At 47.8% G+C, this 14,372-nt stretch overlaps 1 protein-coding gene across 2 annotated transcripts in view; it reads right to left on the bottom strand.

Annotated features, from left to right (window-relative positions):
* Window positions 1-3,301: 3,301 nt before the first annotated feature.
* The window catches only part of ARFIP1 (ARF interacting protein 1), a 134,186-nt gene continuing 123,115 nt past the window's right edge, over window positions 3,302-14,372 (bottom strand). For both annotated transcript variants that reach the window (XM_027772568.1, XM_014588515.2), the window contains one exon: window positions 3,302-3,876. In XM_027772568.1, coding sequence (XP_027628369.1) covers window positions 3,721-3,876 — 156 coding nt within the window. In that variant the 3' untranslated portion in view covers window positions 3,302-3,720. The remainder of the gene's footprint in view (window positions 3,877-14,372) is intronic.

The following is a 14,372-nucleotide window of genomic DNA, read 5'->3' as shown; positions in this document are numbered from 1 at the left end:
GTTGGAAACAATCACCTGGCGTTACATTGGAGACATGTTTGGCTAAACCAGCTTAATATATTTGGGGGCCCTGATACCTTCATCTGTCAAAGTGAAATGTTAGCTAACCTCTAAGCAATCTAGTTTCACATTCTATGTGATCAACTTCAGTAGCACTCTCGATGTGTTTTGAAAATAGAAAGATATTTCTTTAAGTCTAGCTTCCAGCAGGGTCAGGAGATGGTGTGGAGGTTGAGGTGGCTGGACCCCATGTAGTTTGAGTCCTGGACCAGAGTTTGCAAAATGCACTGGGCATGTGTGCATGCATGGCCAAAATCCTGGGAGCAGGATGGAGAAGGGACTGCAGCATGACCATTCCCTCTAGGGTGTTCGCGCTCTCTCTCTTTCTCTCCAGTGAGCACATATGTCTAGATACCAGCTAAAACAGTCTCTGCAAATCCAGGTCCTTGCTGGGCCCTAAGATTTCAAAGCGTGGGAATGAAGAGCTCAATCTGACAGACCAGTGCATTAAACACATTTTTGCATCTATTTGCTTTTATTTTTAAGAATGATTTAATTTTATTTATTTATTTATTATTCAATTTGATGAAAGAGAGAGAGAAAGCGAGAAAGCAAGCTGCCAGGTTCGGGACTTGAACGGTGATCAGCCGTGTGAGAGTCCAGCACCTTAACCACCCCACCACCTGCCGGCCCTCCCTGTTTCTATTTGAGCAAAGTCTGCCATCTCCCTCTATCCCCTACCCCTATTCTCCACACCTCCAAACTCCCCAGGTCCCCATGTCCAGCCTTCCTGACAGCTCTTCCCTTTCCAAACCAAACACTTACAAGTGAGGCCCTGCTGGTGCTCAGCGTGACTTCGTTTTACGCGCACTAGCGTTAAACAATAAGCAGGCACGTGTACATACGTGGTGTAAACTGGTACACTCTACCAGAAGCAATTAAGACACACATCACAAAATCCTACGAGTGTGTAGACTTTGAAGACCCACTTTTACTTCTAGGGATACAGCCTGACCAGAGAGCCAGGCGCAGGGAGCGCACACAAGTGCGAGCATGTCAGAGGACAGTGACATCGGACCTCAACGTAAACCCCTTAACGAGACATCCCGCTTCAGGGGCTGGCTCTCCATGCGTGGTGGCTGAGGGATGGCGGATCCCACCTGGCCGAATGCAGCGCAAGTCCTGGTCTGGTGGTCTGAAAAGCACATGCCAGGCGTGTGTGTGGGCCCCAAATCCCGAAAGGATGAAGAAATGAGAAGAAAGGATTGTGTGTGACCCCCCTCCCCATGCTTCCTCACCCTCTCTTGGAGGAGCGGAGCGCGTCTGGCTTCTGGCAATTAAAAAAAATGACCCAGCCGCAGGGGAGGTAGGAAGCTCTATGCAGTTCTTACTCCTTGGGGACGATACCGTTCTCTTCTCTTGTGCATTATTATTTCCGTTTTCCGAAATGTCCTGACTTTCTCCACAATGAACATGAACTGCTTTCTTACGAGTAAACGCGCCACGAGGTACTGCTGTGTCACTCACCATTCCCAGAGCACGTGTGCCCACCACTCAGAACCGCTGATGCTTTTAGCTTATTCTCAAACACGGTCGCCCCATGGAACCACTTAGCTCCTTGGCTGCTTCAGTTGTTACGGCAACACGGGAAGACTAGAAACGTTCAATTTTCAAAGGCTTCAGACGGAGGACAAAGAATGACGAACTGAGAACAGGAAGTGACAGAGGCATCATTGTTTGTTATTTTTAAAGTTCAGAAAAGACAAATCATATATCCACAGATTTTCCAAACAGAGACTTCAGAGACTACAGAGGGCCAGAGAAGCACAGTACATCAGCAAACACTTGAATAGGAGTGGGGGCCCGCACCAGAGGCCCCTCTGGGGAATGTGAGGGCTCTCCCAGGGTGCTTCTGCTGGGAGAGTCAGGTCCGGCTCCCTCAGGGCGCGAACACGCAAGGAGGCAAGGAGGCAAGGAGGCTTAGGACTCGCAGTCACGTTACAGCACAGGAAGTGCAGTTTAATTAACGAACAGGCACGTTACTCGAAAGCCAGCTAAAAAGGCATCTGAACATACGTAACATCCTAGAGTCCACGAAGTTCATGTGCAATGGTAATTTTAAGTACTTCATTTCAACACCAAAGAAACAAACGTGGAGAGGGTTCTCGGACATTAATTTACGTCTATGACAAAAATCAAAAGAACTTTACATTTAAAAAGGATTACATGACTGGCAGGACCCCGCAGCAGACCGGGCGGCCACCGACGACAAACCGACGGTGCTAGGGGAGCAGTGGGACCCTTCACATCCCCTTCCTCTGGTTCCCGCCACCCTGTCCCACAGAAGCTTCTCAGGACCCCAGAGAAAAACTCCTTAAGCCTTCCCATTCCTCTGAAGGAGTCAAGAAAAACCAAATAGCAGACCCAAAAGTTGATTTCCCCATAAACTTAAATACAGATTAGCGAGTACAAAGAAACCCGACATTTATACACTGCTGCTTTCCAGGGAAGGAGCAGACACGTAGAACATTATCCGAAGGAGCATCTCATGGATTATGTACATTGGATTATTGATTCTAAACAAGAATTACGTATCTGAGAAGGCACATATCTGTGATTTAAGGCTTAACTGGTATTGTTACTTATGGAAGTCCACGAAAGCTGTCTAGCAGTTCACTACTCTCAGTGTGGAGTTACCAAAAGCTAACTTTCTAAGAACAAATTTCTACTTTAGAAACCATTAAGAATTTCCATTCCCAAGTCCACCTGTTGAAAAAGAAAAAATCCAATAAGCAGGTTTCATTATGAACTGAAAGAAATCGCTAACGTAACCATTCAATGACTTTGGGTGATAAAAATTCATAAGCTTAACAGCCTCGCAGAAATGAGTGTGATTCCTGTATTTTTTTTTTTTTTGGAGAGATTTTTACTGTAGGGCGCGTGCGCTCGCCAGACAGACAGAGAGAGACATAGAGACAGAAAGCGAGAAATCACCCCCCAGGGGGGATGGTCACGCCGCAATCCCTTCTCCTCCATTCTCCTCTCGGGATCTTGGGCACGCACGCACACGCGCCCATGATTCCTGTATCTTAAAAAAAAAAAAAAAGTCTCAACAAAATTACAATGGTACGGAGTCACTTTTAAAAAGGTATTTGCCCCAACTCCACAAACCAGTCAGTCATTAGAGCTGCTGCCTCTTGTGTGGACGCTGAAGGAACACCATATAATTTTATTCTGCAAAATAGTTTCTTTTTCTTTAAGATAATACATGAAAATGAATCTCTTAAAGATGTTTAATATATTCGTATATAAAATATCTGATGTGGATACAAATCATGTAAACCTCCCTTTGGAAAAGTTACAACTGGTCCTCAGTCCCAGGACCAAAAACCTAGAGTTTATATCAGGTCAGTGCAAATCTATATTAGATGTTTTCAAACTACAGAAATAGCCATCCACCCTCACGGTACAAAAGGATTTCTCAAAAAGGAAAAGTTTTGTGTTCTGATTATAGAAATGATGTTTGCGTTAAAACCACCCGCCTTCCCATCAAATTGAACAGTTCGAGTGTTACAGTATGAACAAGGGAAATTAAAGCCACTTGTGCAATGGTCACAGCAATGGTCGTCAGCCCTCCCCTCCCCTCGACCTCGGTTTCATTTTCATTAGGTTGGTTTAGAAACAGAGCAACACGACTGCCTTTGCTTCCCAGGTGTGGTTCTACTGTTCTTCAAGCCAAGACGGGGCATCGACTCCAGGGCTTTTCAATTTGATGTGGAACTGTTTAAGTGTCTGTTCAAGCTGCTTCTGATTCCCAGCAAAGTATGCGGCGATGGCGTTGTGGAAAAGGACCAGCTGATTGTGCAGCACTTTAACCTGCGGACAGGGCAGAGTCACGAGACCAGTGTTAGGGCCAGTGTCAACGAAATGATGCTTCACTGGAGTCCTTACCTGAGGGCGCCTCCCAGGAAACGCTGCTCGAGTAACGGCAGCACCTCACACATACCTACCATGCTCTGCAGCGTCCCTCACCTTCAGTGACTTATTTTTTATTTGCCAGAGGGCGCATGTGCTTGCCAGAGAGACAAAGAGACAGAAAGGGGGGAAGGTATCCCCACTGGGGCAGGGTCACGGCATTGCCTGTTCTCCATCTCCACCTCATGTCAGAATCTGGGGCACGTTCACACACCCGGGGTGTTTCTCAAGCTGTCGGTCGATTCTCATGGCGTGGTAAGCCGTGTGGGAGCCAGCTCCCTCATTCACGGGGTCAGCCCTTTGGTGACTTTTTAACTATCCTGACGGTAATAGGGGTTTAAGAAAGAAACGATACGCTCTGTTGACCATTTCCAAACACTATTGATAGCATTACTTAATATCCTTAAATTCCCGTTCACGCAAGGTATATTCAAGACTGTGAGACGCTGAAGAGGGAATGACATGTAACACCCCGAGTGTGCGACACGCTGAGCACGGGCATGACTCGGCTGCATGGAGCCCAGCGCCCACGGCTTTCAGGACAGCGCTTCTTTCTAGAGAATCAAGCGAGCGGCAGCAAGGGCTGCCCAGAGAGTCAATTGGCTTAAAGTCCAGATGACTCAGTTATTTGCAGAGGCTTATTATTTTTAATGATATCAAAAGCATGTTTAACCAAGTAATATTGCCTCTATGAGTCATTCTTTTTTAAAAGAACTATTTTTTATTTATTATTAATAATAAATAAAAATAGAAAGGGAGAGAAATGAGAAAGCAAGCCACCAGATCTGGGAGTTGGACCAGGGTCAGGTATATGGGAGTCCAGCACCTTAACCACCATGCCACCTGCTGGCCCCTATGACTCATTCTTAAAGAAATAAGCAAAGCCTCAAAGATTTCTGAATTAATTTGTTTACTGAAGTCTTATTTAGAACTGCAAATGGTTCAATAAGAGAAATTATAAAATATATTCTGATTTATCTATCTACTTCAATATTTATTAAAATATTAAGCTTTAACTATTTTAATAATTTAAAAACATCTGAAATATGATGCTAACTGCCAAAAAAAAGAATATAAAATTTTATAAGTGACCTGATACCTATAGTTGCTGTCTTATACACATTCTCTTGAGCCATCTCTGAAAAAAAATTTAAATAATAATAATAGTAATTATGACCAGAGAAGGAGAGTGAGAAAGCAAGCTGCCAGGTCTGGGACTCAAACCACAATCAACCATGTGGAAGTCCAGTGCCTTAACCACCACACCACCTGCCAGCCCCTGAAAGTGTTTTCTAACCCTGAGCTGCTCTATGCCTCTGCCACCATGGCCGAGGCGCGTGTGTGCGTGTGTGTGTGAGAGGCGTGCACATGAGTCGGGCTTGCGATCTCGTCCAGAGAACAGGCTATCAGGGGTGTGGTCAAGGGAGCGGTCAAGGGCAGCGTGCTTTACACAGGCTGGCAAGCTCCTGGATCGCCTTCGGTGTGTCAGGGTTGTCAGGGTCCCTTACACAAGGACAAGCAAACCGGACACTGTGAAGGACATGGCTGATACGGGGAAGCCTATAGCCCAGTGGAAGGCGGCCAGATCCCTCACGGTCAACCGCGGCGCAATCCCGGTGGCTCAGAGAACACACCGACACATATGTGCTCGCGTGTGTGCCCCGTGTCCTGACAGGGTGGACAAACGGAGAAGGGACTGCAGCTCTTCCATGCCTACCAGGGGGTATTATCCCCCCCCACCCCCGTCTCTGCTGAGTGTACACGTCCTTTGGGAAAATACAAAATAAAGGGGGACCAGCAGGTGGCGTGGTGGTTAAGGCGCTGGACACTCCCACATGGCCGACCAGGGTTCAAGTCCTGAATCTGGTGGCTTGCTTTCTCACTTCCTCTCTCTCTCACTCTCACCCTCTGTCTCTCTCTGGTCAAACTAAAAAATAAAATAATGAATAAATAAAATAAAATAAATAATTAAAAAATTATTAAAAAAAAAAGAAAATACAAAATAAAACAAGACAAACATCTCTGCTCTCAAGAAGTTTCCTTTAAAAAAGAAAAAGAGTTTATAGACTATTGCGGGAAGAAAAAGAAAAAAGTAAGTAAAACATATACCAGGTCAAGTGAAAAATGATGACTTTTTTTTTTTGAGAGGTTTTCGCTATAGGGCACGTGCGCTCGCCAGACAGACAGAGAGAGACAGAGAGACAGAAAGCGAGAAATCACCCCCCATGGGGGATGGCCACGCCGCAATCCCTTCTCCTCCAGGGATCTTGGGCACGCACACACACGCGCCTGGTGTGAGTTTTAAGCCACCAGGTCCGGGATGCAAACCGTGGTCGACTACATGGGAGTCCAGCAACATAGCCATCATGCTAACTGCTGGTCCCGACAAAGTGTTTTTCTATGCAACAATGTGCCACATCTTTTCCGAGAGCCGAGAGTATGTTAGATGGACACGTGTCACAAATCGGGAAGACGATGCCTGGACATGGCGGTGCCGCCTTTCGGGAAGCACCTCCTCTGAGAGACGGCACGCCACCCCTCCTATGCTCGGCTCTGCTCGGACCGCCATGTTACAGTTGAGGAAAAGGAGATGCTCAGTTTCGAAGTTGGCAAGAACAGGAAGGGAGGCAGTGCTGGAAGCAGGGTAGAGTACTGAGCACGTACTGAAGTCCCCCCGGGCTTTAACACGGAGCCGGGACATGGTCTAACCGGCGTTAGAGAGGCTGAAAACTGAAAGTCCACTCTTTTCAGAGATAGAAATACAGTATTACACTTGCATGTAGTCTTTCCATATTTACAAACGGGATAAAATCTTTATTGAACTATTTATTCCCTTACTCAGAAAAGACTTAAAAGCGTTATAAGGAAAAATAAAACACATCAGAAAAGCTGAGATTTGAAATAGCCAAAGGAGACCTACTCTAGGCAGAATCTAACCAATTTCAAAACCTGGCATTACCAATGACCACAGTCACTTGGAAATCACCATGCCCCCCAAAGAAGAACTCCCATACACTGCAGACGACGAGCAGGCCGATCAGACCCGAGCAGCCGCCAGCGCCCACAGGCAGCGAGAACGGCAGGGCCACACGGGCCGCTACTGCCGACGGTCACAGGCTCCACCCTGACCGCCGGGCAGGGGCATGAGCTGGGACCGTACACGGAACTGGCGAGAGCAGGTGAGGACAGGACGGGCAGTGCCAAGTGGGTTACACTAAAACCTGCTCCTGTCTACACTGTGTATCCGTGAAGATAAACACCACCTACGGAGGTACTGACCGAAAAACCTGAGGAGGAACGATACTCTGTAGATTTCAAAGCTGTTAAAAAGGCATGTTTTTCTCCCCCGTGAACTCCTTTCCTAAACTGAGTTTAGCTATATGCCTTCTTATTCAGAGGCACTGAATTAAAGGGGGAGGGTCATTTCCCCGATCGAGTGAGTTAGGTTTTAGTATCTGTACAACTGTCCCTTAAAGCCATGAGTGGCTCTGCCAGCAATCCAAGGAACAGGGGTGTAAGAGGCCCCGGGTCACTGACGTGTGCAGTATCGCCCCTTCCGTCCCACGCTATCTAAAAAGGTAGTTCCGTGCTTCCTTCCCCTGCTCACCACCGATCCACTCCCAGTAAGCACAGCCCGGGAGAGTCACAGCAGAAAAGCAGATGTGGCCTGCCTTCCACTGGGTTTGTCGAGTCTCATTTTATTAGTCCGTAATAGCTTTGGAAATGCCTGTCCTGTCAAAGCAGCTGCCAGTTGAGAAAGAGGAACACTATCAAAAATATGGGTGTGGGCAGAGGGGAGGGAATGAGAGAAGGAAAGACAAACAGGAGCGACCGTGGGGGTGGAAGGATGGATTTTATTTTTCTGACTCATTGGGATAAGTTTCAACAAATCACTGACAAGGAGATGGTTAAAGGGAAAAAAAAAAAAAAAACAACAGAGCCCTTCGGAAGAAAAAAATAAAAAATGCAGTGCTGTGTTCTCCACAGAAGAGAGCCAGCGAAACGTAATCTCCAAGTCCCAGTCCCAGTCGGTCCCGGAACTGCGGGCGCGGCTCTAACTCTGCACTCTGCAGGCAGGGACGCTCCCTCGGCCTCAGCACGGGTACCACTGCCTTTCTGGTCTAGACTCTACGTCTCCCCCACCTCGCCGAGCTCCAGGTTGACTGTGACCAGCATGGCTTCTGTTCTCCAAGGCAGGCTTTCTAGCTTCTCGCTCAGCGGGCTCGAGACCCTGCCTTGAACAGCATTACAACACTGTACTTAGTAAGAGCGGGCCTCTCGAGCCAGATCGAGATGCCAATCCTAGTCTGATGGGAAACCAGCAGGTGGCACGGTGGTTAAAGCAGTGGACTCCACATGGCTGACTGCGGTTCAAGTCCTAGACCTGGCAGCTTGCCCTCTCGTGTTCTCTCTCTCTCTGGTAAATGCAGGTCCCTTATACCAAATCAAAATAACAAATTAAAAAAATACTTCTTAAAAATAAATCCTAGTCTGGCTGTGAGACTTTGGGCAAAAGACTGAACCTCTCTGTACACCATCTGTCCACTGGCGAACAATGACCTGGATCACAGACCACATCAGCATAGACCCTGCACGGACCTTACAGCACCATCAACACGGACCCTGCACGGACCCTTACAGCACCATCAACACGGACCCTTACAGCACCATCAACACGGACCCTTACAGCACCATCAACACGGACCCTGCAGCACAGACCCTTACAGCAAGCTTTCTCCATAGGAAAGCGGTCAGGTCAGTGTCCCCTGACCAATGCACATCTCAGGGAAGGCGGCTCGCCCCCACCCCGCCCTGTCGGGCGCCCAGGGCTGCCCCGGGGGAAGGGGAGAGGAGCTCAGCCGGTGCCCGGCCGTGTGCGTCAACTGCAGACAGGTCTGGGCACTGAGGTAATGCACGGGGAAGAAGGAAACAGCAGTATGAATCAGTGCAAGTATGTGTGCGCCCCGGTCTAAGAGCAAGATGGCCAGAAGAGTAGTTAAGCAATTAGGTACGTGCCTTCATCAAGCAGGCAGAGACATGAGGGTCACTGTCAAAGGAGCCAGGAGGTTGCGGCTAACCACAGAGATGCCTGAAAAGCCAGCTGCGCCCTGCGCGCACCCTCACGGCCACTCAGGGGCCTCCACACAGACGTGGGGCTAGAGGGGGCCAGGAGTGGCTCAGGAAGCCAGAGGGGGAACGGGGAGGGGACTCCCTCCTGCACCCATCCCAGGTTCTCTGAGCTCACATTCAGAGTTAGTCTCTGCTCCTTCAGGTACTCACGAAATCCCCACGATGCCCGGAAAAAGGCGAGAAACCTCTAGGCAGGTTGGGGACGTGGCAGTCACCCAATCCCGTATGTAGACAAGAGGCAGAGTTCAAGTGCCCAGCTCGAAAGCGGGCCGAGCACGGGCAGTGGGCTGGCACAGGGGCCACCTGTGCTCACGGGCCTCTGACGACTGCAGGCGACGCCAGCGCCCACACCCCTCCTGTTCACGGCAGGCCTGCGTGTGCACCGCTACGTCTCACTTCTGGGCCGGTCCTCACAGCAGAACTCAATCTCTTATGCCACTTACAAAACTCCGATCCTACGCACTTGACCACGACTTATAAATGGGGTGGAAAAGTTTATAAAGATCTGTTATGAAAAAACCCAATACTCTTCTTTTTAAAAAGTCTATAGAGCAGTCATGCTACGATCTGCTTTAAGGAGAGGGCAGGAAATGAAAAGTCTACAGACCATTAAACACACGATCCAGGGCTTCCAGGACTGGTTTTCTGACCCGTTCCCACCCATACACACCACAGCAATTCTTGTGCCACCCTCCTCACACCCCACTGCCACCCTGCAGAACGGCACCGGGAGCCCACGCTGACATGTCTTCACCAGCTTCTGCAGCTCCTTTCTCATGCCTCCTTTGCGTTTTCTACGTAACAGATTTTACTTATGTATGTACTTAAGATTTTGGCCACAGAGTGTGTGCACTCGCAAGAGAAAGAGAGAGACAGGGAAATTGAGAAATCACCCTCCATTGGGGATGGCCATGCTGCAATCCTTCTTCCTCCAGTCTCCTCTCAGGATTTTGGGCACACACTCCAGGCGTTTTGTAAGCCACCAGGTCTGGGACTCAGCAGAGGCAGCCATGTGGGATTCAGCGCCTTAACTACCACACCACCTGCTGGCCCATAACAGAGTTTATTTAAATGTCCTCCCTTAGGTCAAAAGTTGCATCAGCAGTTAGCGTAATGGCTATGTCGCTGGACTTCCACGTAGTCGACCACGGTTCACGTCCTGGACCTGGTGGCTTAAAACTCACACTTGGCGCATGTGTGTGCATGCTCAAGATCCCGAGAGGAGAATGGGGGAGAAGGGACTGCGGCTTGGCCATCCCCCCTGGGGGGTGATTTCTGTCTCTCTGTCTCTGTCTGTCTGGCAAGCGCACGTGCCCTATAGCGAAAACCTCTCAAAAAAAAAAAAAATGTTGCATCAATCTAAACCAGGGACCAGCAGTTAGCATAATGGCTATGTCGCTGGACTCCCATGTAGTAGACAGTGGTTCGCATCCCGGACCCGGTGGCTTAAACTCATACCAGGCGCGTGTGCGTGCGTGCCTAAGCTCCCGAGAGGAGGATGGAGGAGAAGGGATTGCGGCATGGCCATCCCCCCTGGGGGGGTGATTTCTCGCTTTCTGTCTCTTTGTCTCTCTCTATCTGGCGAACACATGTGCTCTATAGCAAAAAAAAAAAAACAAAAAAGTAACCTCCAAAAAATAGAGAAAAAAGTTGCATCAGGAGAGAGTCTGTCATAATACCTCTATACGTAGTTCTTTAGAGTTCCCTATAAGAACGGCTCAAAATAAGCACCTTAAAAACTTAATGGATAATAATAAATAAATAAAAACTTTTGTGGGCTAGCCAGGTGACACAGTAGTTAAGGAGGCTGGATCCATGGCCAAGTATGTGGTTTGAGTCCCATACCCGACAGAGCTGGAAAATACAACAATGCGCACGCGTGTGTGCCCAAAACCACAAGCGGAGCAGGGAGGAGAAGGCATGGCCATCCCCACTGGGGGTGCTTCTCACTTTCCCCTTCTCCTCTCTCTGGTGAACGCACACACCTTGTAGGAAACAAAACAAAACAAAACAAAAAACAGAAAGCAAAAGGAAGAAATAAGGAAAGGAAAATCAGGACCACAAAAAAAAGAAGGAAAAAAACATAGTTATCAAATGATTTCTTAAACCTAAGCAAGCAAAGTTATTGATGAGTCATGGTAAGAATCTAGGGTCAACATGAAACTACTGAGTCATTCTAAGAATGTCAAGGAAAGGAGAAAAGAACAGTGCAAAGTCAAACTCAGACACTGCCAGTGTTCTCTGAGGCTTTACTCAGCAATACTCATTACAGGAGAGACCACTAAGAACCAAAACAGAATAGGATGGCCATGGCCATCAACACCACGGCCACTCCAGAACCAGTGCGGACCGTCAGCGACCCGCTCAAACCTCACACTGTGCACGTTAAAGCTCACCTTTCATCACAAAGCCCAGCAACGCTCCAGGCTGGCAGATGTGCGCCGTGGGTCGTACACAGGTGTCATCATTTTACAGCACAGACACATCACAGCAATAGTGGTTAGGAACAGATCGTTAGGGTGGTCAGCAGGTGGCATGGTGGTTAAGGTGCTAGACTCCCACATGGCTGAGCACGGTTCGAGTCCTGGACCTATAGCTTGCTTTCTCGTTTTTTTCCTCTTTCGCACATGTGCCCTATAGCAAATTAAAATAAATAAATAGATACATACATACATACAATTAAATAAATAGGTTTATTTTATTTATTTATTTTTTTTAAAGAAAAGAAAAGAATAGACTGTTAGGGACCAGCAGATGGCATAACAGTTACATTGCTGGACTCTCACATGGCGGACCACTGTTTGAGTCCCAGACCCAGCGGCTCAAAACTCACACCAGGCACAAATGCATGCGTGCCCAAGACCCCAGGAGAAGAGTGGCCATTTCCCCAGGGGGCAATTTCTCACTTTTTATCTCACTGTCTATGGGTCTCTCTCTGGAAAGTACACATACTCTAAGGCAAAACCAAACCAAACAAAACAAAACCCTCCTTAAAAAAAACTGTTAAAGTGAACCTTTTCCACTCAATTTGAAAGAAACAAGTCACACTCCTCTAACATACAGAAATAAAAATGAAACTCTGACATACCCTACAAATAAGCTCACTGCTCCTGACCCAAGAGAGTCAGTAAACAGATTAAGTACCCTCTGGTATTCAAAAAAGAACTAAGTCATGTGTATGAAAACTGCATTCATGAGTATAAAGCTTGCCTCCTGGAGGGCTTTAAACTTTCATGCTCAAAATACCTCTCCATCACAAAACCACCATGCTGGAACGGTCAGCACAGCTGGCCAAGACACCGGTTGGCACCCATCCGGACTCGTCCCTACTCACCCTGTGACAATTCAATTACACTGATCGATCCTGCATAGGTATTACTCAGGCGAGTCTAATTTAATTGCATAATCAACCCACAACTCACAAGTCTTTTCAGTTTCCTGGCTTATATAAAGATAGTTCATTTCTGCCTCATTTCTAAGGAGGCAGTCCAAACCACAAGGGAATGTTCCTCCTCCATGTGGGCCTAGGAAAATTTGTAAAGCGCTCTGGAAGGCAAACTACGAATAGCAGCGAACATTACACCATATTGAAAATATTGAAACTATTTTCTTACATAAGTGAGAGGTTTTTTTTCTAACCTGCCATTTAAAACGATGTAGGGGGTGCATGTTCCAGCACGTTCCCTGCTTTTCTACTCTCTCCAACACAGAACTGATCCTCTGACTTTAAGAAGAAAATCATAGGTTCTGACAACATTCGGAAAATAGAAATCTATGTTTGAGTTTCATTTTGGAAAAAAGGTAAGGCTCACTACTTAAGGTACATTTTCTAGGCCCAGCCATGGTGCCACAGGCGGTGGGGTGCCGATTCCTGGCACTGCAGCCTATGGGGGGCCTGGTGTGGACTCTGGCCCCCGGAACATACCAGGTGCAGGTGCAGTCCTGGCTGGCTGGAGGGCCAGGACCTCTGACACCACGAGACCCTGCTGAGGGTACCTGCCTCTTTAAAGAAAGGAAGAAAGTTTAAGAAAATAAAGAAAACAAAGGAAGCAGCAGGTGGCGTGGAGGTTAAGGTGTTGAATCCCACAAGGCTCGCAGCAACGTGAAAATCACAGTGGATAGGTAGGCACGTGTGCCCGAAACCCCGAGAGGAGACCGGGAGAGGAGGGGTTGCAGCGTGGTCATTTCCCCCCCAGGGAATGATGTGTCTTTCCCTCCTTCTCTGTGTCTTTCTGTGGTGAGCATGTGCACCCTATAGCAAAAACAAATTTCTACTCTTCTGTATTCTTCTTTCTTCAGTAAATCATTTTTTGAATAGGCAGGCCCTTCATGTGGTCCAAACTTGAAAGGATATTAAAAAGTCTCACGTTCACTCCTGTCTCCAGGAGACAGGTAACTGATTTTATTAGTTAATCCTTTCAGTTTTTCTTTATGCAAACACAAGAAAATACAATGCCACATCCTTCCTTCCTTCCTCCTGCTGCACAAAGCACTGCACCACATACACGAGGCTGTGCACTCTATTCTCGTCATTGATCTTATGTCCAGCGAGTTTTCCTATCAATAGCATCCTCCTTGTTTTAATAAAATAGCTACAAAGCACTCCAGTGTGTGTAGGCACCAGTTCCCTCGACGAGTCCTTGGCTGCTGACCCAGCAGGTGGCTTCTCATCTTCTGCTATTACAGGTAAGTTGCAGCCCTCACCTGCCCCTCCAGCTTGCCTCACAGCTACCTGCTCCCCAAGCCTGGCCCATTATGCTCTGGCCTGACTGACCTTCAGCTGGCTTTCGCGAAGGTTGTTCCCTTTATTTAAAAATCTGGGAAGGAGCCCAGCTCTCTAATAACTCCTTTCCATCTCTTTAAATCTCAGCTTCAGTTCCACTCTGCACACTCACATGACCCTCTGTGTTCCCTCTGCAATACTTGGTAGCTTATATGTAGCTGTTTGGCTAACCCATTTTCTCCACTTCACTAGAAACTCTCTGAGGGGAAGACCATCTATCACCCAACTGTGTGACTGGTCAATAAAACGCAAGCCATGAGCTAGCTCCATGGCCTGATGGATAAGGCACCCATGTCCCACATGGCTGACCATGCGGTTTGAGTCCTGGGCCCAGCAGCTTGAGAAACACGGCAGGTGCATATGCGTGTGTGCTCAAAACCCTGCAAGGAAGGAGAGAGGGAGAAGGGATTGTGGCCTGACCATACCCCAGAGGGAATGTTTCCTACTCTCCCTCTTTCTGGTGAGCACATGCACCATGTGGTTG

The sequence above is a fragment of the Tupaia chinensis genome, unplaced genomic scaffold (genome assembly GCF_000334495.1).
Source record: "Tupaia chinensis unplaced genomic scaffold, TupChi_1.0 Scaffold000283_1, whole genome shotgun sequence".
Taxonomy (NCBI): Eukaryota; Metazoa; Chordata; class Mammalia; order Scandentia; family Tupaiidae; genus Tupaia; species Tupaia belangeri.
This window is presented reverse-complemented; position numbering and strand designations above follow the sequence as displayed.